This window comes from Falco naumanni, chromosome Z (assembly GCF_017639655.2).
Source record: "Falco naumanni isolate bFalNau1 chromosome Z, bFalNau1.pat, whole genome shotgun sequence".
In the NCBI taxonomy this organism is placed as follows: domain Eukaryota; kingdom Metazoa; phylum Chordata; class Aves; order Falconiformes; family Falconidae; genus Falco; species Falco naumanni.
In genome coordinates this window covers 73669962-73695178 of record NC_054080.1, presented here as the reverse complement: position 1 = coordinate 73695178, position 25217 = coordinate 73669962, and the positions used below count along the sequence as shown (strand labels likewise).

The 25217-nt window shown below is 40.7% G+C and overlaps 1 protein-coding gene across 2 annotated transcripts in view; it reads right to left on the bottom strand.

The window, feature by feature from the left end:
• The window catches only part of ADAMTS12 (ADAM metallopeptidase with thrombospondin type 1 motif 12), a 163703-nt gene that overhangs the window by 11998 nt on the left and 126488 nt on the right, over positions 1-25217 (bottom strand). For both annotated transcript variants that reach the window (XM_040580500.1, XM_040580499.1), the window contains exons 17-19: positions 19408-19534; positions 12114-12324; positions 9067-10215 (exon numbers count right to left, since the gene is read on the bottom strand). In XM_040580500.1, coding sequence (XP_040436434.1) covers positions 9067-10215; positions 12114-12324; positions 19408-19534 — 1487 coding nt within the window. The remainder of the gene's footprint in view (positions 1-9066; positions 10216-12113; positions 12325-19407; positions 19535-25217) is intronic.

Sequence of the window (25217 nt, the reverse complement as noted above, 5' to 3'; positions counted from 1 at the left end):
TGCTCAAAATCTGAAATAAATTTTGTGAGACCCTTCGGAAAACTGCATAGGAAAAGGACTGGTGAAATAAGGAATTCAGAGTGGCTAAGCGTTCCCAACATTTGGGAGGGTTTTAGTGTCTGAGGTAAGAGAATATTCATCATGCCAGTCCAGATCCCAAGAGTGCACAGTCTTCACCAAGAAAGGCACTATCATCGTGTTTTGAAGCAGGAAGGGGTGACATGTGGCTGGAGACATCCATTTACTTTCTTCTGCCTTAAAATGGGACAGTGGACTATACACAGAGTCAAATCCAACACATGCCAAGCAGCCTGTAGCTGGCATGAGAAACAGCATAAATAATGTTGGATTAAGTCAGCAAAATGATGAAGAAGCAACGGCTATCGTGTGGTTTGAACGCCCAACACAGAAGTGGGAGAGTCAAACAGGGAAAGCTGAGTAAGTGTCCTTGGAAATCTAGGCTGGGAACAAAAAGCATTGAAGACCCAAAGCTGTTACCAGATTCAGAGAAACAGAAAACTGGTTAATGGTCACACTAAGGATTTTGGAAAAACTGCACATTATGAAGAGTGTGAATCAGCAAGGCCTCTGCAGCATGTCATCTCCAGCTTCCGAGATCCCTGGGACATCTGTCCAAGAGGCCAGAAAAATCTTTTTTAAGGGGACTTTACAGCATACTACTGTTCAGTTTTGCATCATCATGTATCTATCTGAGACAACTTGCCTGTTCAAGAGGGTGGACTGTCCTTGTCTTGATTTCTGACTGTTTGATGGCTTCCCCCATCCCTGATACACCAGTCTGACAACACCAAGACTTTATGGAAGGGCTGCTCAGTTTTGACCAAAGCCCCATGCTGACAAGGCATGAGAAGACAAAAGATAGTTCCAGGGATGATGCTGGGCAGATCATACTTATAAAGCTTTATGTTCTTGTCTGAGGTAGATGAAACACAGCATGATCCTTTCAAGTGCAGCTTACAGAGCCAAGACAGAAAGGCACCATGCTGGTAACAGTACTGGGAGAAAGCTTTAGCGTTCTTGACCAGTGTTCCATGTTACGTAGAGGAGACCGATTGCTCTGAAGTTCAGGAAGTCTCATTGTTTTTCCCTTTTGTCATTCAGAAATGAAGGCTTCCCCTTGTCACAGTAGACGTCTATTACAGAAGGAGGAAGTGCAGGTGACTTTTCATGATCAGTAACAGAGGTGCAGAATGAGCACATCTGGTGTAATGGGGTAACTTCGGCACCCAGAAAGCTCTCAGAAAGGGAAAAATAAGAGCTCAGAACAACCTCAGAAAGCAGCAGGGAAGAAGTCAGAAGTTACAGACAGAAGCACCAGTGTCACTGGGCACTGTTTTGCCCTACTGTAATTAGTGCTCTCCCTCGGGAAGTAAGTGCCAACACTATTATGGGACATGTTACACCATTCCATCTCAGTGACTATCACTATTCTTGGGCACTATTTACTATTATAGATATAGCCTAAGGAGCAGAGAAACATTAGAACATTGGCAGTTACTAAAAGAGAAAGACAGAGAGTATAGCAAGATATCCATCTAGGCTGATGTGGCAGTCTTGAAATATCAATGCCTTGGAAAGGTGTCATCTAAAAACAGGCACCAAGTTTTACTAAGAACATGTAAGCAGAAAGAGCAAAAATAAATTCAGAAAACTGTAGACTAAAGATGATTTAAAAGTAACAAACAATAAAAGAAGGTTCTGTGAATGTTAGAATCAAGGTGTGTGTGTGGAATACAAAACTTCTGTTTCATGAGAAAGATAATAGCTGACTTATTTACAGAATTACAGAATGGTTGAGGTAGGAAAGGACCTTTGGATGTCATCTTGTCTGACCACCCTGCTCAAGCTGGCCACCTAAAGTCAGTTGCCCAAGACCATGTCCAGATGGCTTCAGAATATCTCCAAGGATGGAGATTCCACAAATTCTCTTTTTTAACAAACTTTCTTCTTCAAACTTGAAAAAAATAAAAAGTTAAATGTGCCTGGCTTCACATGAAGTTAATTTTAACAAGAAACAATAGCACATAAAACATTATTTTAGGAAATAATGAAAATAGGGTCTAGATGAAATAACCAGATTGGTGCACAGCTAACTGAAAAACTGCAATAAAGCAGTCCTTGGTGACTCAGTGTCAAAATGAAAAGACATTTCAAATATGGTCCTGCATGGCTCTGTCCAGAGCCAAGCTCTCTTTGGTATTTTCATTAACTGACTGAATGATGAAAGAGAGCACGCACTTAAAAGATATGGAGATTGATGCCAAGTTGGGAGAGTTGCGGGAATCTTGGAGGATACAATCTGTATTAAAAAAACATTTTGCCAAGCCAAAAATTGTAAGAAAACAGTAACCAGAAATTCAAAAACATAAACAACATCCTATATTTGGGGAGAATTTTTTATACATACAATATACATGTAGAAATATATATAGATATAGATAATACCTAGAAATACTGTATTAAGGGATCCGAGATGTACAGTGGATGACAAATTGAACAAATCAAAGTGAGATAGTTACAAAACAAGACAAATCTCATCCCAACATTCACAAAGAGGGTCATAAATCAAATGATAGCAATTATTCCATTTTATTTGCCAGGTTTCAGCTGGGGCCATAATGAACATCACTGATGAAGAAATGTATGATGAATCTGAAGCAAGTCCAGAGGAGAACAACAAATTCACCAGATATTTAGAAAACACAAGCAAAATCTGAAAAGAACCAGACTGTTTTACTCAAAAATCAGATTCCAAAACAGTTATTAAGATGACAATTACCTTCCATGGTCTGCATATAAAAATTAGAATATTTATTTTCGTACAGGAGATGATGGTTGCGTATAAGGAATACATTTCTAATGGGGGTAATGAATGGCTAGAACAGATTGTAGCATATCTATAGCACAGACTTCTGTTTGGGATGTGCTGGGAACCACCTTTGCCTGGACTTTCTCTTGTAGGCTCTTTCACCTGAGCAGACACAAATGCAGGTCTTTGGGCGCGTGCAGAAGGAAATGCTTCACTTGTCCCACTTGAATATGGGAAGGTAAAGCCATTCTCACCTGGCCATGAGAAGGCACAAGATGAAACTTTAGACTGCCATCAGAAGCGCATCTCCTGAACAAGCACTGATGTGGTGGTGAACAGAGTAGGGGCCTCACCCACTGGCTGCATCCAGGCAGAGGGCACCAACACGATCATGGTGGTCGAGCTGTGCCCCTACTGCCATGGAATACACTAAGTCATCTCTTGCTGTCCCTTTTAGCCCTGCATTTCACAGAATCATAGAATGGTTTGGGTTGGAAGGGACTTAAAGATCATGTAGTTCCCCCCGCCCCTACCATGAGCAGGTACACCTTCCACTAGACCAGGTTGCTCAAAGCCCCATCCAACTTGGCATTTGCATTTCTGCATTTCCATTAATTTCTATCATTCCAGGCAGGCCTGAGAGCAAACACATACAGAGAAACAGACTGTTGATAGCCTTCTCCATCAATATTGAGAGACAGACCAGCACAAGGAGGCTTCCAGACCTGGAGCCTTGACTGTACTCTTTGGCTTGATTAAAAAAGGCCATCAGAAAAATGAGGTAATTTGTTCAGATACCAAAGTCTCTCATTTTAGGAATCACGATTTGAAGAATATAAAATGCATTAGCATCACCCCACACCCCTATCTACATAAAACTACAAGATGTTAATTAGAAATTTGTAAAACATGAGTAGGCCCCCTGATGACTATATTCTCTTATATAGTTGCTAGAATTGGGTGGTTGCTCCCTCACCAGCCCTGACCCCACAGTAACTGCTGTCTCAGGACACAACAAGGTAAGGGCACAGAAACCTAACCATCGAAAAGGCTGGTGCTGGGTATTTGTAAAGGGAAGTCAATAGCTACATACATAAAAGAGTAAGCACTTCTCCAAGGCCATAGAAAACTTTGTAAACTACATTGCTCCTGCAGGGAAAGTAGAAGTTACCCAAGTATAATAATTATTCACTAATGACCAGGGATTAGAGGACACTGGGACAAGTAATGGCCTTTCAGACCGAGTATCTTCCAAATGCTTTACACCTCAAAACTTCTCAAAGTCTCTGTAAGCTGTACTTGTTTTACTTATTCAAACAAAAAGTGCTTTTGAAAGTGAGCATTACTGGATATTAAAACCTGCTCTGATTGAATTTCATTACCTTTAGGCATTAAAAAGTTCATTTGGGGATAGCCATTAACAAAGATAAAATAACTGTTAATTTCTACATTCAAACAAGACGTCGTATAACACTGTAAATGTCTGCTGCTATATCCAAATACTACTGCAAAACCATAACCACTGGTCTGACAATCTTCTGTACCAACAAAACAAAGTACTTCTACTTTACCACTGTTACAACCCAGTCCCAATATACAATAACTTAAACTTCAAGCAAAAGGTGCAGGACTCCGTATTACAATGCCTCCCCATAGGCATGCACTGGACAAATGATGAACCCCAGATATACCAGTTTAAACTTGCACTAATATTCTTATCTTTGCTTTCTAGATTAAATTGGTTTTACCAGGCTGAACACTACTCTTAAGTTCAGAGACATTTGCTTAATGGTGGATACAAATGCTGGTGGTGAGATGAAAGAGAAATGCACCACAAAACCCTGCTATATTAACAGCCAATTAAAAATAACTGTAACTACCTGTGGTATTAATGTGCTTTAGACAGCAGTAAACCTAGCTTACTTACATGGCCCTGCTCACTTACTAAGTTAGGGAACACACAGAGAGAAATGATATGTAAGTGAAGGTGAAAACACAACAGCACATCTAAGGCAAACCTGCATTATGTACAAATTTGGAGATGCAAGTGTATTCACTTGGTGTCTCCAGGATTCACTCAATAGCTTAAATTTTGCTGTGATTTACAACGTAAGAAGTGAAGTACTTCTAGAAAAGCGTATGTAGAACAGAATAGAACAGATTTCAGAATAAAATAGAATACAGAATACAACAGAATGGAATCCAAATAGATGAGAACAGAATAAAACACAAGAGAACAAAATAGAATAAAATACAACCAACAGAACAGAAAGAAACAGAAGAAAGAACTGAATAGGAAACAGCAGAAGAGAATACAACAGAATATAACAGAATATAACAGAATAGAGCAGAATAGAGCAGAACAGAAGTAAACAGAAAAGAACAGAACCAAAGAGAATACAATAGAACAGAACAGAATATAATACAATAGCATATAATAGAATATAATATAATAGAACAGAATAGAATACAGTAGCATATAATTAAATAGAACAGAATAAAATAGATTAGAATAGAATGGAACAGAATACAAGAGAATACAACAGAATAGAATAGAATAAAAATTGGAATTGAATACAAGAGAACAGAAGAGACCGAAACAGAAGAGAATATAACAGAAAAAATCAGAATAAAATACAACAGAATGGAATGGAATGGGAATAGACCAAACAGAACAGAATGCAATAGAACAGTATAGAATAGAATATAGAATAAAATGGAACAGAATAGAATAAACAGAAGAGGATAGAACAGCAGAACAGTATAGAATGGAATAAACCAGAACAGAATACAATAGAACAAAACAGAACAGAATAGAACACAACTGAATAGAATAGAAAATATTAGAACACAACAGGAGAGAACATACACAGAACAGTACACATTGGAACGGAAAAGAAAACAATGAAATACATTGGAACAGAATGGAACGGAACGTAGAAAAGAAAATAGAACAGAACAGATCACCATAGAACACAACAAAATAGAATGGGAGAGAATGCAAAGGAGAGAAAAGAACGCAACAGAACAGAATAGAATACAACAAAAGAGAACAGAATACAGAATAGAACATAATATGGAACGGAATGGAATAGAAGAGAACAGAACAGAATGGAATAGAACAGAACAGAATACAATAGAACAGAACAGAAAAGAATATAGAATGGAAGAGACCAGAATATAGAATAGAACAGTATATAGAATGTGACAGAACAGAACACAGAATGGGTCAGAAAAGAACAAAATACAACAGAATAGAATTGAACTGAACATAATACAATTATTAGAACACAATAGAATACATTAGAATAGAATATTGGATAGAACAATAGAATAGAATATATAATATTCTATAGAATATCTAATACAGAATACAACACAACAAAATATAATAGAATACAACAGAAGAAAATTGAAGAAGGGAAGGGCAGGGCAGGCGAGAACAGAATAGCATATAGAATGGAAGAGAATAGAATACAGAAGGGAACAGAATAGAACAGAAGAAAATAAAATAAAATAGAACAAAACAGAACAGAATACAATACAGTAGAATAGAATATAGAACAAAACACAATAGAACAGATCCAAATGGAATGGAAGAGAATAGAACAGATCCAAATGGAATGGAAGAGAATAGAACAGATCCAAATGGAATGGAAGAGAAGAGAATAGAACAGAAAAGAATACAATACAATAGAAAAGAACAGAACATATACTACAACAGAACAGAACAGAATGTAGAATAGAACAGAATAGAATTGAATAGAACAGAATATCGAATAGAATAGCATATAGAACAGAACAGAATATAGAACAGAATATAGTTTACAATGAGACAGAATGGAACAGAACACAATAAACCAGAATGGATTGCAATAGAATAGAACAGAATAGAATAGAGCACAACAGAGTAGAATAGAATAAAATGGAATAGAATGTAACAGAACAGAACAGTACAGAAGATAATTGAATATATAATAGAATAGAAATAGGATAGGGTAGAGTAGAGTAGAATAGAATGGGACAAAATAGAACAGTACAGGACAGAATAGTACAGGACAGAACAGAATGGAACAGAACAGAATAGAATGGAATAGCATAGAACAGGACAGAATACAACAGAACAGAAAGAACAAAAGAGAACAGAAAGAAGAGAATTGAATATAGAATAGAACAGAATGGAAAGGAACAGAATCAAATGGAACAGAATACAGCATAACAGAATAGAATACAACAGAACAGAATAGAACAGAACAGAACAGAATGGAATACAATAGAACAGAATAGAATATAGAATAGAACAGAACAGAAAAAAGAACAGGATAGAATAGAACAGGACAGAACAGAACACAATGCAATAGAATGGAACAGAACAGAACAGAACACATTAGAACATAATGGAATACTATACAATACAACAGAACAGAACAGGATGGAATGCAATACAATACAGTACAATACTATAAAACAGAACAGTTTAATATAGAGTAAGTTACAACAATCTAGTCCAGCTGCCTGACACCGCTTCAGGGCTGACCAAGGGTTAAAGCTGTTACTAAGGGCATTGGCCAAACGCCTCTGAAGCACTGACAGGCCTGGGGCATCGCCCACCGCCCCAGGAAGCCTGTTGCAGTGTCTGACCACCCTCTCGGTGAAGAAGTGCTTCCTGACGTCCAGCCTGAGCCTCCCCTGGCGCAGCTTTGAACCATTCCCGCGTGTCCGTCACCGGACCCCGGGCAGAAGGGATCAGCACCTCCCTCCCCACGTCCCCTCCCCAGGAAGCTGCAGAGAGCAGCCAGGTCGCCCCTCAGCCCCCTTTGCTCCAAACCAGAGGAGCCCAGAGCCTCAGCCGCCCCGCGCAGGCCGGGCCTTCCCGCCCTCCCACCAGCGCTGTTGGCCTCCTCTGGGCGCCTTCGAGGACCTTCACACCCTTCTGAAATGGTGGGGCCCAGCACCGCGCACAGCACCCGGGGTGAGGCCGCACCGGCGCTGGATGCGGTGGGACGTCGCCCCTTCTGAGCGGCGGGGTGGGCTGCCTTTGGTGCCCCCGGGATGCGGTTTGTCCCTCGGCTGCCCGGGCACCGCTGGCTCACTGAGCCGGCTGCCCCCAGCACCCTGACCCCTTCCTGCAGGGCTGCTCTCCAGCCGCGCCTCTCACGGCTTGTGCCCCGTGTTACTCCATCCAGGAGCAGAATCCAGCATTTGGACTTGTTAAACTTCGTCCCCTTAATCACTGCCCGACGCTCCAATCTGTCTAGATTCTCTGCAAAGCCTCCTGTCCCTTGAGAGAGTCAACACACGTCCCGGTTTGGATCAGCAGCAAACCTGCTGATGGTGCATTCAACTCCCATCCAGATAGTTGATAAGAATATTGAACAGAACTGGCCCTAGAATTGAGCCCTGATGAATGAACACCTCTCATGACTAGACACCAGCCAGAGGTAGCTCCATTCAGTACAGCCCTTTAAGCCCTGCCATCCAGCCAGTGCTTCACCCAGAAACTGTGAACCTGCTCACACCACAGCTGGACAACTTGTCCAGAAGGATACTGTGAGGGATTTTATGAAAAGCATTATTAAAATCCAGAAAAACTACATCTACCACCTTCCCTTCATCTGCTAGGTGGGTGACCTTATCATAGAAGGACATAAAATTAGCTAAACAGGACTTTCCCCTTGTGAACCCATGCTGACTGCACCTGATGATTGCACTGTTCTCTAAATGCCTTTCAACAGTACCCAGTATGAACTTCTCCATAATTCTCCAAGGAACTGAGGTTAGACTACCAGGTCTGTAGTTCCCTAGGTCTTCTTTCACACCTTTTTTGTAAACTGGAGTAACATTGGCTACTTTCCAGTCACCAGGGACCTCCCCAGACTCCCAAGACCTTTGAGAGATGATCAACAGGGGTCCTGCTAAAACTTCTCCTAGATCCTTCAGTACTCTGGGATGAATTCCATCAGACCCCATAGACTTGTGACCAACTGGTCCCTTACAATTTCACCATCCAGATATGGACAGTTTTGCAGAATTAATAAATAAAGACACATTCTATAATGTAAACAATCTAATATTAGATATTCCAAATTACCAATAATTCTATGAGAAGTAGTTCATTTGTTTTTATGACACTCATTTCAGGTAATCATGACAAACTAAGGAGCTTTATTTCCTCATCAGAGGTGCAGACAGCTGTTCATACTCTCCACTTACTTAATGAGTTAAAAATAACTTACCTCACTCCAGTTGCCTACTATCCAGTAGGCATCACCAGGCAAATTGTTGGACGTTGTTAGGTGGCTGCCTTCTGTGACATTTGTTAAAACACCCTCAGATGTTGGACTTTGGTTCCCGAGACCATGCTTGAGAGCTGATGATAGTGTGCTGGTGGTTATGGTGTCAGGTAGCTTCATTTCTCTTCTGTTGCCAGTCAGGTCTCTTGGCACATGACCAAGCACTGTGGGCATTACTGTAACTGATGCCTGTGGGGTAGTTACTTCTACGACAGGCACATCAACTTGCAGACTGATATAGTTTGCTGTTGTTGGAAATGCCAACCCTTGTGTTGCTCTGCTAACAGGGGAGAGCATAGAATGGTCTTGGTGATGAGACACTGGGAGGGGCTGAGAAGTTACACTCTCATTTTGAAGGACAGGAGAGTCAGTATCTAGAGTTGTGCTCCTGGTTCTGATTTCAGGATTGAGTTCTGTGCTGTAAAGGAGATCAGCTGGTTTCTCACTGCCTCCAAGTGACCCATCAATGTCATCAGATTCTTCAGTCAAGTAATCATAGCTGGAAGTTATTACCAAATTACGAGTAAAAGAGGAGACAGGAGTGTCCTCACTTCTTTGCACCTCACTCTCTAGAGTAGAAACCGGCTCACTTTCAGAAATGTCTTCAGCATGCCTCATAATTTCAGTAGTTAAGCTATTATGAAAAGGCCGTGAAGTACTATTTAGATGTGAACTATCTTCAGTAGAAACGACTGGATAATTGTAAACATCACTTGGCCCAGCAAAATTATTTTGTGATGTTCTGCTGACTGTTCCTTCTTTTTCTGAACCATTACCCAAACCAGAGGACGTAGGCAAACAGGGAGTTACACTTTCAGGCTCAGGTATTTTTGCTGTTGTATGGGATCTTGGGGTTGGTATGGGTATTCTGTGCGGAGGACTCTGTTTGGGATTAGCAGTTGTTTTTCTGATTATGATCTTTCCTCTTCTGGGTGCTAGTGGAGGTATCAGAAATCTTCCAGCAGAAGGACATTGCTGGAGACCACACAGGGCCTTCGAGTTTGGTCTCTTTGAAGTATCACATGGCTCATCGTTATTTTTGGCACAAGTGACGTTACGAGTCCTTACTCCACCACCACATGTAACAGTACACTGCAAACAAAACAGAATTAAATGTACCTCCCCTCTTCATTCTGCTGCACATATCAATAAAAATAAGTATAAAATGGCATCTGTTTATAATAAAGAAGCATCATTATAATCAATGACCATGCTTTTCCTGAGGAACAAGCCTTTCATTCTAGTTATGTTCTACTATCATGGAGTTCCTTCCAAACTTTTAGAACAGTAAATGTCACCTTGGGGAAACAGCAGTGAAAAAAGACTATACAATAAAGACAAAACATGAAAGTAATATACTAGAATTTGATTTCTTCAGTGAATCACAAAAGTTGTTTAGCCAATACCTTTTCCACCAGGGTTATAAAAAACAGAATAAAAGCCTGCCAACAAAAGAATACCTGACTGGCGCAGTGCTGGTTACACACAGTGCCACGAACCTGCTGTGATCATCCATGCAGCTCACAGATCCTTGTTGACTTTATGAAATTAATTTTTCATTCAGTCTTAGTGTAACCACCACATGCTGCCAGGGCTGCTAGCATGCCTCTCCTAAATTACAGACTACTGAATGTAATTAACCTATCTGGCTTCTATATAACTGGGAACACTGTTGTGTATATAAAGGGTGCTGAAAGCTAAGAAGACTCTGTTTTCCCATGATGTTTTTCGTACTCAGCCCCACAGGCACAGCCATGCCTTCGGTAGCTGTCACTCCACTGAGGGCTATCTGGAATTTCAACACACTTCTCTGGTTTGAGGTACTAAAGCTGGATGACTGGTTGAGTATGAAAGGAGGTGTTACATACAACCTAATGGAGGAAGTCTTCTAGGATGCAAGGGGCCAATCACTGAACTTGCTAATGGTGCATTCAACTTCTACATCCAGATCACTGGACTTGGAAGTTTTGAAAAAAACTTCATTTTTTTTCACACCTGAATGGAAAATATTTCTTGTGCATATGTCATGATTGTCAACTACACTGGTAACTAAACTACCTATTTATGAGGTGAACCATAAGCAAGTCATGCTACAACAGAATCAGAATAAGGTAATTCTAAAATTTCATATAACTTAAAACCCTGCTTCTCCCCACTTCGCAAGAAATATTTTAGTGCATTTTTAGTTTTCATGGAGAAGTAGATCGCTCCACATGTTGGGGACCCTGAACTATGCCTTTATTCAGTGGAAAGTGAAGTTGTGAAACACCTGTAGATAGCAGCATCCTAATCTAAAGAGAGCTAAGAGACATGAGGTCCTTCCACAGCTTAAAACCTATGACAAAGCGCAGCAAATGAGTGCTCCCTGCTAGCACTAACAAACATTGCAGAATATGTTGCAGTATATTAAACAAATTCAGTATATTGCAGTCGTCATTTTGACGATCTCACATTGTGCAGGCCATCAGCTGCCAGTGAAATTACTGCACAATATTTAATTAACTGCCAAAGGATACAAAGATATTCTAGCATTTGTTAGAGCTTCAGATTAACACTAGAAGGAAAAAGGTTGCATGCTATGGGAAGAACAGCAGAATTATTAATGCAAGAGATACGAATATAAAGAATGTAAAAATGCTTCTTTGTAGGCTTACAGACATGACACAGAGCCTCCCCCTACCTGGTCACAGCAGTAATGAGTATTACACAGTGTATTACAAACTTCTTAGCATGCAAGCATGCTGTTCTGCAGTCCCAAAAGTTCAGCAAGCCAAACCCCTAGAAACAGCTAACAGGCAACACTTGCTGAGGTTGTCAGCAAGCAGGGTAGTTTTTTATTCTTCTGCACAAATGACTTGGAAGCCATGTTAGCAAAAAAAAAAAAAAAATATTAAAAAAGGGCAAAAAAGCAGGTCATTGGTCTTCTCTGCTGAATATAATAGGTCATTTTGAAAAAAAAAAATTCAATATTACAGCTGACATGAATATACCTCAGTCCAGTTGCTCACTGTCCAGTCAGATGGGCACAAGACATCTCTGTTGCATGACAGATGGGTCTTTGGTTTAAGCAGGTGCTGGCACTCTGTAACAGCCAGTGCCTGCTCATCAGATCCCACTGTCTGGATGCAAAGTACGGTTCGCTTCTTCAGGCCTGTTGGGCCACACGTGGCTGAACATTTCTGCCATTCTCCTGCCCACCATCTGAAAACATGGGGGTAAGAAACATCAGAAAACAATCCATCATAAGCACATTAAGGAAAAGGTCAGAGACTACAAGAAAAGGAACCAGTAATTCAAAATCTGGATTCAGACATATGGTTTTCATATTAAGTCCAGGTCACTTGAGCTTTCTCATGTACCCTGTGCGCCAGTACCAGCCCATCACTGAAAGATGCTGATTCCCAGATGGAAGTAGGCACTGAGTATTATGTTTCTACAATGTATAAGAATCCACCGAGTAGTTGGTTCAAATCCAAATCTGAGGAACTGCTAACAAGTTTAATAAGCTATTTGCTCCATTCTATCTATTTATCGCTACCTGAGTACAGTTAACAAATGAGAATCACTGGAAGGTCTGTAATGACAGCACAGAGGTGGACAAAGTCCCCTCACACACGTCTATGCAGGCAATACTGCACAAGTGCTCAAACGGGCCCTGTGTTACCTCCAGAAGGGGAAGCAGCAAGGCAACAACTCCAAAAACCAGGCTAGTCAGAGCTATGCTGTGTGCACCCACATGGGATCCGTGCCCTGCAGTGCTGTACCTCTAGGTCTAGTCTCTGGGCCTGCACTAGGCTGGAATTCTCCATCCTTTGCTCCTTCATGAAGTAAAAATGAGCCCCTTAAGTGTTTGTCTCCTAATTAAAGATGATCTTCTGTAGCGTGCTATGCAATGTTCCATCAAATGAAAGATAAATGTTTCCTCTAGTGCAGTATTTTCCAATGCAAAACACCTTACTGACAAGAGCCATCCCCTTTATATTCAGTTTACCTTAGCCTTTTCCCAGCTTCATCCACCTATTTCTTCTCATGCTGACCCAGAGTCGATCTAATATCTGCATACCTGCCTGCCATGATAAGAAAGGAGGGCAAAAATTTCTGTGTTTGTACTATTTGAGAAGCACTGGCATCAACTGTGACATTGGCCTAAAGATGTATACCTTTATACTTTTAGAAAAAAAACACAACCAAGGAAAGTCTTCTTCCTTCCAGTTAAGAGTGCCCTAGGCAAGAACATAGGTCCAAGCTGCTGTATGTAATCTGGCTCAGCTGTGAATTTTAAGCCACAAAAGCTCCTAGACAATATTACTTGTTCCTGAGTTTTGAAGCAGGTCACGACAAAGCCTTGAGCTGGAAACAAAACAGTGATATGTTTAGAAAATATCTTTCTAGACAGAAAGGCAGAAAAAATTAGGTTTGGCTTACAACCAACAACATTCTACTACATTTTTCTCCTTTTCAGGTCAATGAACTTAGAGCAAAATAATCCCATTCTGATAAATGTTCAGAAGTTCAACGTCCAGTTTTATAATAGGTTTTGCTCCTTGCTTTGTCTCCCATCTTATTGCATTTCTGTCTTCTTCAGTTTCCTGACAATCCCTCTCCTCTTTCCTCTGTAGTTTCCATGTTCCTTCTCTGTTTTCTGATTAATTTATACTTCAGTTGCAAATGAGCTGTCACTGATGTGGAAGGCACTGATATCTATTCCTAATCATTAAAAAAAATAATAGTTACTCAGAACAATCAAGCTGTGCACATAGCTCACTTGAGTAACTACCTGATCTTCCCTGGGTTACTTACACCTACCCTCCTTCTCTTTAGTTACGTATACATATTGCATTTCTTTGTAAATAACCCTAGAAAACCTTTGGGGCACATACGGTTTTGCTACATGCTCTAGAATGCAGCCCATTGCCACCACAACCCTGTGAAAGGTCTCTGGGCATTGCAGTAATGAAAGAAAACTTTTTTCTCCTTCTCCTGCCTTTTGTTGGATTGTTTCTTGCTCTTCCAGGCTTCTGCAAACAGCAAAGGAAAACTAACAACTGGTTAAAGAGAAAAAGTAAGCACACCTCAGCAGAACACAGAAATAAAAAAAAAGAAAAATGAACCTGAATCAAGCCTTTTCAGGGTTATTTTCATCTCTTGCACCTTCTTTTCAATTTTATCATCCCTAATATCTTGTAAATTGCTGACACTTCAGCACGAATGCAACTTAAGTATGTGAATTGCCGCATTAATTTTAATGAAATCATATCACATATTTCAAGCTACAGACATGCTAAGCTGACACCCCCTCCCTCACCATTCTCAAATGGCTCCAAGTGAGAGTTCAGCAGTTTGCAGGTTTATATACCAAACTCCTAGCAATAAGTTATCAGAGCTTGCTGTAGAACCTATCCTGATCAGCACTAATGGTGCATGATTAACTACTGCACGCAAAACATTCTTAAAAAATCATGGAAGAAAGTAAGGTACTCCAAGGTTAAGAAATCACAGAATTAGGATTTTATCCTGTTGCACCTACATGGTCAATCTTAAATTGCACTTAGTCATATAACTTTTTCTATAGAGGTCTTCATTCAGTGCAGGTAACAGTACTGGTAATTCAAGTAGTTAATTGCCCAACACCATGTTTACCACACACACTTCAAAAAACTTGCTCTGACTGGAAGTTTATTCTTATCAGTAACTGGAGTTTTTGATGGTGCATTTTCCTATTTCCATTCTAGGGTACATTTACATGTCTTAAACACTCACACATGAGAAACTTACTGAGCACTTCTTAATTACAGCATCCCAGCCAGAGAGGAAAAAAGGCAAAGCAAGGACAGCAGAACATCTACCACTCATTTGTCTGTTCTGGTACAGGATGCTCCAAAGCAGGTCCTGGACCACACAGAAGGGAGCAGCACTTGCATGACTGTTTTGCCAAACTGTTTATCTTGGAGCTTCTGCTGTCTCCTCACATGGCAGAGGCATAACCAAAACTGGAAGTCACTGCTGAGCACACATCCAGAATTAACACAGCAATCTGAGAACCAAACATGCAACTTCTAAGTTGAAATGATCAAGCTGTCAGACCTCCCAGCTGCAAGCTAAAGAGCTGAGGGCACTGCCAGACAGACTTAGCCTTGGGCAGGTTATAAATGACAAAGTTGAAATGACCAAGCTGTCGGACCTCCCAGCTGTAAGCTAAAGAGCGGAGGGTGCTGCCAGACAGACTTAGCCTTGGGCACATTACCAACAAGGGTTTCTTTAGATCACACTTACAGAGAGATGCCTGGCAAAAAAAAGGATATGGGGAAGAAAACCAGTAGCTAGCTGTGCTGATTGTGGTGAGAGACTGGGACAAGTTGGTGGAAACTGAAGCCTGATGGGGGCCACCATCCAATACTTGTTCCTACCTCTGGTTTCTGATGGCATTTACGCTACAGACACTGCGTAGTTCTCAAATATTTATGCATCACCTAGTCCCTGCAAAGTGACAGGACTCTCTTGTCTCCACAGGCAGGCATGGCATGGAAAGATTGTGGTAAGAAACAAACAAACAAGCAAAATGCATGATTTGGGTAATTAATTTGTGTGAGCACTGATTTTCTTGAGGCTGTCAAACTAGACAGCTGTCTGTCTAGTGAAAGCATAACCTCAGTTAGTTTTCAACTGCAGCTGTGAGTGCTCAGCTGTTAAGCAATCCAGCCTGGCACAGAGGTAGGGAGACAATCTGATTGTCTCAGGTGGCATTCAGCTGCCTTAAATGAGACCGATCTCTTTTCCTCCCACATCGAGTTTCCAGCATCTGTGACAATTATGGCAGGGCCCAACAGTCTTGGCCACTACACACTCCTCATCTATACCTCATGATGTGTGCTCAGCGAGGCATGGATCCTGCTGAAAATGGGATTCTGGAAACAAAGTTTGCTATATTCATGCCTATGAGGCTGTTGTTCCCATAGGAACATGCTCCCTCCCTCCCACCCCATTGTGTCACACCTAAAGACAGACTGTCTCCTCTTACTATGTGTTTGTGCAGCACCAGGCACTGCAGATACCAACAGCATACTGATTTTCATTCTGTGTATTATAACAGAAACAAGATTTCCTATTGTTACTATGCTACTGGAGTCTACTAGGCAGTCTGGAAGCAGGATAATACAGGAACAGCAGATAAAAAGCAGGAGATACCAAGTACTTGTAAAATAATCTGTTTATGATTACTCTGTTCAAGTGGGTAGTCAGGTTAAAAAGGCTTCAGGCAATTGGAGAGAGCAAAACTTCTATTCACAACACCTAAGTAATTTAAATCTCACTCTTCAAGTAGTATTGACTGATTTTAATCATTAACACCTATGGAGCTAAATACCTGCCTACCAAAGAAACATATAACTGGAAAACATATTCCACAGCATAACATGAAAAAACCCATGCATTTATACTACAGTCTCGTTGCACTCCTGCTAAGCAATATCACCCAAGTTTTACGAGTGGCTGCACGACATCGTAACTGTCAACTGTTCAGCCATCTTTATTTTGTTCTGAGTCAACATATGGCATACATGCATTGCAACATTTTCAGTATTTTATTTGTTTTGCTCCAGATTCTTTTAGTAGAAAGTGTGGGGACAAATAAATGTAAACTACATCAGCTAACAAACAAGAATGTTAAGACCTGGACTTCTCAGAAGCCTGTAATTTAAACAGTTTGTAATTAACTTCCTGAAATGAATTAATAAGATCTTGTTTGTGAGAGTGACAAACATTAGAGTAAGGTTATTTTTTGCCTGTAGCTACCGTCTGATAAATTACCTAATTCTGATGTAGTAGTCTAGTAGCTAGCTTCATCGTAGTAAGTTTTCCATCAGCAGATCATAGGAGGGAGGGTTATGCAAGAACATCCTTTTTGCTTTAGATAGGATGTTTCTATAAAGAACCTGGTTCACTGTTGGGAGGAGTGAGACCATCTAAGTTTCAGTCCTGTGGCTGCAGCAGTAACCAAAGGCTCCCTGCAGTGTTGTGTTTAACAGCACTGTCCTCAAAGCTAGCACAGAATTTATCCACTTCTCTACAGAACGCTTTGCTTTCAGCAGCTTCACGTGATCTCTCAGTTACCCTGTATCATGCTGTATGGGACAGTCACACCCTCCTCCAACATTCATATTTTCTTTAGAGCTAACAAACTGCACTAAGCGATGTCTTGCTTTTCAAATGAAGACGTGTAACCATCTGTCTGGATTAAGTGTGACACAAGCCATGGAAAGCAAATACCAACTATATTCCATGCTGGGACTATAGCCTGGAACAGAGACAAGATCTACAAAAGGAAGGGCTTGGGAAGGGGGGCAGGAATTCATTCTTCACGGTCATCTCTTCCAACAGAAGATCTCAGGACCACCAACATAAACTAGTGAGACGTGGTGGTGCTTCACACAGTAGCCATTAAAGCTGTGGAACTTCTTGCAGAGGAAGTTGTGTACGATAGAAGTTTTACAAGGTTGTAGAGAGAGGCTGGACAAGTGCTTAAGAACAGAGGTCCATTGGAGGTTACTGATTAGACAAGCCATAAAAGCCTCTGGAAATGCCTGAAATTAAAACTAGCTGGAAGCTGGAAGAGTATTAGTAAGGGATATAATTTATGCTTGCCTTGTCTTAACTCTTCCTTAAGCAGGTAGGCCCTGCCAGCAGCCAGAACAGGGACTCAGACCCTTGGTCAAACTACTACAGTGACTCTTCTGTTATTAAAAGAAAAAGAAATATACAACATGACTTTAGAACTAGATACATATGGGTTTCCTGCACTGCATTTTGTCAGTATTTTGCTGTCCTCAGAAGGGTAACTAGTGCTTTCCTCTGCAGTGCAGAATGAACTTGATAAACATCAATCAGGCAGTATATGAGAACTGTTCTGCCTGGCCTTCAGAAGGTCTTGGCTGACAAGTCACATAATTCTGTGATCTGCCCAATGAGACAAATTCTGCATGCTTACTTTCAAGAGCAGGTCTGAATAGTGCAGTCACTTAGAACAAATCAGATAAATTGAGCTAATTTGGAACTGTGGAATAAACAGCACAGTTTATACATGCTATAAACAAAAGACACCCCCACATACGGGTAGCCTCAGCTGTTAACTAGTCAACTACTTAGTAAGTTTGATCTACTGTCAATTGATTTCCTACCAGTCCACAAAGAATTATATAATGCTGGTATTTTATGCTTTTAAGTCATTTACAGAGGCTGCTACCACGAAGATGTAATTCCCAGAGGTAGAATCATACACTGCTGTGAAGATACTTGGAAACAACTAATAAAACCAACAGCCATGCAGAATATTTTATGGAAAAGCTTCGTGAAATTCACTGCTTGCAATGTAATGCAATACACTTTAAGGGAATCATGATAATGACTTTGATTTGATTCTGATTTAACTAAATTGCTAGGGAAAGACTGGTACACCATTGTGAACAACATGATAATTTCCAAAGACAATACAAGACAAAAGCATGATGTTCCAGTATCTAAACCATGAAACCAAAGCCAATATTAACCACTTCCAGCAAATCTGTGCCTATTTTACAAGCCCACAGTTCTGCTGTCACCAGGAATGTTTGCTGCGGTTAGCCTTCCCTACCCTACTCGCTAACATTGTACAACAGAAAAACAACGAGATGAAGATGAATTAAAATAAAGTTATGGGAATGGAAAAAACGGTTCCTCTGTGATCACAAAATGAAGCAAGCTGCGCTTTGCTGAAGGGAAAAAATAGGAAGGGACATGATAAAAAGAGACAATAACTGTCATAAAGAATGTATAATAATTATAGAAACAAGCATTTCCACTCATCATCCCTCAAAAAAATGACAAAGGAGTATCAAAAATATTGAAAAACAGCATCAAAAGGCTAAAAACCCTTCTCTTCAAGTTTGTTTTTGGAAGACACAGTAATATATTATCACTCAAGCTAAGACAGGAATAAGATTGTTAAAATAAGTAAGAATTTGCACTGTTTTCAGGCACACCTGAACTGAACAAAAAAGATTACCTATACAGATAAGGGACCATTCTCTGCCTTTTTCAGCACAGACTGCTCAGTAACTTGCATTGGTAACCTCTTAGGGCAGCTCACTCCAAATTTTCTGTTACTGGGATTCTGCCGTGTTGCTCTGAAATGCTTGGGAGCTCTCACCATGGCAGGCCATAGACGACACACTAATGGAGTATTAGAAACAACATCTTTCTTTGAATAAGACTGCTATTTAATGTTACTGGAGCCCTCCCAATATCTGTTACCTGGGTGGACAGTCCTTTTCATAGCATTTCTTCAGTCGCCCATTTGGCTGCGTTGCTGGGTCACAGAAGGAGTTTTTGATCACTCCACCTCCCTTCCGCATGCAGTGGGGAATCTGGCGCCGCACCCCTGCAAGAGCAAGACACACAAAAATAACGGAACAGTAATCCCTGTAGGATCAGGGATCATGGGAATGAGCTGCAGAAATCCTCCAGGATAAAGAGTACACACTGGCTATACTCCACATCCCAGAATACAGTAACAGCTGTGAAGGTCAGTTCTGCTGGATGAGCTAAGTCAGGTATGAGCATCCTTTAATCGAGCTGAAAAGGTGTTAAGCAGAGCTCTTTTGGGAATCAGGTTTAAAGGGCAATGAACAGTTCTCAGATTACTCACAGGCAAGAGGAAACACAGCCAAATCAGGCTATTCACAGCAAGGTGATCTTTTATTTGTACTTCTGGGAAAGCTGTTTAAGCAGAATACAAACTGGAGTGTATGAGCAAAACTATAACCCTGTGACTCTTAATGCTGAACTCTACTTTTAAGATGTTTTGGTACAAAACCTGGCTGAAAACAATGATGCCATAATATGAGGGAGAAGATCTGTCTTCTAAATAAATAATACACAACACTCATCACAAGAGGCAAAGCACAGTGCTAGAGGGACACACAGAGACATTCCATACATACAATTTGGGTTATTTCCTAACAGTTCCACTTAAAAACACTCCCGCCCATTTAACAGAAAGGAACATGAACCAAAATACTGCATTACTCTAGTGGGAATCTAAAGAAAGCTGGTTTCCAGGGGCCTGCTTTCCACAGAGTTCTGCAGCAATTTGAGGTAGGTTCTGTGCTGCACAGTGTAAAAAAAATAGTATTGCAATATTACAGCTTGAAAGGTTGTAGCTAGACTGATACAGAGGCATTGAAACAGTGGCATTAGGCCCAAACAAATCCCAAGGACTAAAAAGACTGAAGAAACACGTTTAACTCCCATTAAATTAACTGTGCTATTAATTCACAGCAATTAATATGCAGATGGTAGGTCACAGTATCTCTGTGACTTACCTTTCTCCTGGGAAGCAAAGGGACTAACAGCACTGTTACTATGGTGTCCTCTCCTTAGCACCCCTTTTGTTGCCAGTGTATTCATAGAAACATTTTTTATTGTCCTTCACTGCAGTAGCCAGATTAAGTTCTAGCTGGGTTTTGGTCCTTCTAATTTTCTTCCTGTATAACCTCATGACACCTTCGTAGTACTCATGAGTTGCCTGCCCCTTCTTCCAAAGGTCATAAACCTTTTCCCCCTGAGTTCCAGCCAGAGCTCTGCTCAGCCAGGCTGGTCTTTCCCCTGGTTTGTCTTTTGGCACATGGGGACAGGCTGCTCCTGAGCCTTTAGGAGTTCCTTCTGGAAGACTGTCCAGCCCTCCTGGACCCCTTGGCCCTTCAGAACTCTCTCCCAAGGGGCTCTGTCAACCAGCCTCCTAACCAGGCCAAAGTCGGCCCTCCAAAAGTCCAAGGCAGCGCTTCTGCTGACACCCTCCTTACTTCTCAGAGAACTGAAAGCTCTGTCATTTCATGATCTCCATGCCCAAGACATCCTCTGACCACCACTTCACCCACCAGTCCTTCCCTGTTTGTAACCAGCAGGCCCAGCAGGACATCTCCCCTGGCTGGCTCACTGACCAGCTGTGTCAGGAAGGTCTCTTCCACACCCTCCAGGAACCTCCCAGACTGTTTCCTCTCTGCTGTGCTGTATTTCCAGCAGACATCTGGCAAGCTGAAGTCCCCAACGAGAACAAGGGCTAATGATTGTGAACAAGGACTAGCAATTGTCGAACAGATTTGAATGAACAAATTATATTCAGTGCATGCACAAGTTACGTACACAATACAAGAGCCAACCTTTGCATTCTTGGTGTGATAGAATTTAGACCCATAGTAGTGAAGGAAAATACAGTTACCGTCATTTTCTAAAATCAGTGCTACAAGTTTAGTACCACATTTCAGTTCAGGAACATCTGGAGGTAATTTTGCAAAGTTGCCCTGATAGCAGTTGTGATGGATTTAGAGGGCACATAACAATTAACCCCCAAACAAATCTTAACAGTTAAGCCCTTTTGCAAAGCTTCAAAAATTTGCCAATTACTGATGTTATCTATGGAGAAGTAAACTGTTGAGGTTGCCTAATATTCTCCCTTAGTTGCAGCTGTGCTGTGCTTTGCTTCTTATTACATTCAATGCCACTCAAAGGCAGCTCTAAGAAACATGATTAAAGCCTTTAGATAAGGATGAAGGATTTATACTTGTAATTTCTAATCGACCATTATGTAAAGAAAGAATAATGGGTAGTTGGTCTACGAAACAACACTGTGAGTCATTTAAATTAATCTTCCTATAAAAAAGCTTGAGGGTTTTACATGCTGTCTTGACAGTAGGCTCCGGATGGACAAGCTCTCGGCCACAGGGTGCAGGACGTAGGCCAGTGTACACACATTCTAACTGCAAAGCAATTCCCTTCTGCATAAAGCAAATGGCAGGCAAAGAGTCAAACTGCCCTGCAGTGAGGACAGTGTGAGACTTACGATTTCTACCGTAATTATCCCCTTCAGTGTTTGTTTGCCATGAAATGGACTGCAATATAATTACTGAACCATACTCTACATTGCAAATTAATATCAGGTATTGCAATGTGTTGCCCTTTTCCCTTCATGCAGTATTAGGTATGTTTGCTACGGAAAACATTGATTTTTCAGACAGTATTTTATCCCTGTTAAAAGGTGTTACTGTAGACTGACCAGACCCACTCTTTGAGACTACAAAAGACAACGGAACATGAAGGAAATGAAGGAAAACATAAGCACTCTTTCTCAGTTGCAATGGAGCTGGGGAAGGATATGGGTCAGGGTGCTACTTTGAGGTCAAGAATACACTTTTGAAAATATCTTCATGGAGCTGCCCTGGGAGAAGGGACAGCTTCACTCCACAAAGATAGTAGTCATCATTGGCATGTTTTCCAGGTACGTTCCCTGGATAAGGGGCTGTATTATACAAAACTGTATTTTTTCTCTCAGGAGAGATGACGCTTTCCTGTATCAATCCATTCCTGTGCCTGTAGTCCCATGTGTCACTCCCTAACTCAGCTTCACTGAGTCACTGGCTCCAGAATACATTTGTTTGCATTGTCCTTATCTCTGTGGCTACAGAAGGCCACAGTGCACTTGGATGTACTGCTACCATATTGACTGGTCATGATGACAGGCCCTATGCTGAATCTTTAGGTGGGTCCAGGTTTGCCAAGAGAACAAAATTCTAGGCAAGGATCAAGTTCTCCCGCTGGTTGTGGCCATCAAAGTTAGTTTGTCTTTCTTGGCCCTCCCTTTCATCCTCAAAAACTACTGGTTTCTTATTTACCACATAATAACTGCAGAATTCCTTGAAGGTTATTTTACTACTATTAGTCTAAATAAATGCAACTTTTCGACTTGTCATACAGCACAACCATAGCAGATGATCTTGCCTACTTCATCTTGCAAACCTTTCAAAACTCTTCAAACGCCTGGAATTTGGCACAACAGGTCTGTTACTGCCATCAATAAATTCTAAATGTGAACAGACTGTACCTTCAGATAAAATAATCTCATCGTTCAAAGCCAGAAGTAAGTTCTGTGGAAGTCAGAAAAGTGTGTTGCTTAATCCAGCAACATTGGGAATGTTCAGTTCTGCCTTTATTCTGCCTCGTGCTCCTGAACTGAACTCGGGGGATCAAACCACAACAATGGGGATCAAACCACAACAATGCATCACCGTGTGAGACCTTCTGGTTCTAGGTCAACAATCATGCCCATATTCCCTGCTAAAAGTAGCAAGACTCTAGAGTTTCCAAATTTCCGTAATGACATAGAGCTAACATTTTCCAAATAAACCTTCCCTGCTGCTACGCCCTTTATTTATGCAGCAAAGCTCCGGGTATTTTCACTGACGTGTTTGTTCTCTGATCATCCGGGCATAAACCTGCTACATTACTGCACCAGTGTGGTGCTTAGGAGGGCCAGCTAGTTCAGATTCAGTGCCAAGCTAATACGAGAACAATACATCTGGCCCACATTCAGACAGCCCAGAGCACAACCAGATTAAGCATCGGGTACCTGCAGAAAACTGCAGACAAATGTCAGAGCTCTCATGGCTCAAGTGATGCACTGAATCTCTGTGCCAGGCTTTCCCTTTTTTCATGGCAGGGAACAAGCAACAATACCCTGACTTCATCACGTATTAGCCGATTACACCCTCCTTTAGACCTGTTCAGTTACTTTTATAAATGTATGTAACTCAGAGGAAAGAGACCAAAGGTTCTGTTCATTTTCTTCTGTCCACAAAGGAATGCAGAGAACTGAGAAGGTTTCTGTGTCCTTTCTGAACTGTGATGCACCTCTTTGCTCCCCTGCAAACTCATGTCAGTAAGTCCACAATCTTGCCTGAAACATATAATATCTACTTATCCAAAGAAAAAGCCAATAAGCTCAAGAAATATTTATTACAAGTCCAAAGACAGCAAACAGGGGAAGCTACTTATTAAATAAAAACTGGGGGAAAAACCCAAACACGTTTGGTTTAGGGGCCTGAAGGCCCCTAAATAATCCATGTGGCAGTTAGAAACCAAAGCCAAGTCAAACAGTTCTTTGACCAAAAGGTAGTACACAGGGTTGCAAATTTACTTAGTGAAAAAAAGTTCTTGGAAAAGTAAAGCAGCTCATGTAAGATAAACCCCCGAACAACATAATAAACAGTGTAATAACACTTTTCTCCCCCTTTTTTTTTTTTTGTTATCATGCCAACTGTTATATTAAGCATTATTCACAACTAGGTATCAGAACTAAAGCAGACAGCATGCAATTAAGCAAAACATTTGTTTTGGGTACCTACTTGAAGAAAATGTTGGGTTTTTTTTTTTTTTTTCGGCTAAACAGAAAGCACACACTGTTTTGTGCTGAGAGACTCTTCTCAAAAAAAAACCCACCAACAAAAACAAAACACCAAAACCCAAGCCACACAGATATTTGCACAAACACATATATATATATATGGATGTACAAACATCTCTATAGTATGTCCATTATATATATCTCAAAATATTTTTGGGGAGTGGGGTAATTTACACTATTCTTCTACAATTCTTCTAATATTCTAGAATTAAGGCCATACAATGCCCTTGGTTCAAATCACTGAAAATGCCTTATTTTAGTGTCTTCCCTGACAGGAAGTATTAAAATATTGTTAACTCCTGTAATCATCGCTGCTTCTGGACTTCCAGCTGGATTTGTTACAACATTTGTTTGTCTTTTTCTTTCCTTCTGGAAAGTAGTTAAAGCAAGCAGTAATTATCAAAACCCACTGACAATACCCTAGCATTAGAAAAAGTTTTATTTCAAGTTGTTTGTCCAGTGGCTGTAACATCGATCTTCTACTGTTCTGTACGGTTTTCACACAGATACTCAAAGAAAAAGGTTCCCGTTCTATCTCCAGGGATCTTCTGTCCACTGAAACTCAGGAACTAATTCAGACAGAAGGTTGCAATCTCTTCCTCCCATGTGCAGACTTCCTTTCACACACAACACTTTTCTCATCTTTCAAAAATGATTCCCACAAAGGATGGATGAAAACCTTTACTTTTGTAAAAAAACCTTGTCTTTTTATCATCATTGTTGGTTTACTGCAAGCATTAACTTCATCTCATTGATCTGTTAACTACTTTAAAGAACATTTTTCTGATAGCATTTTCTGTGTGTTAACACAGGCAAACTTCTAGAC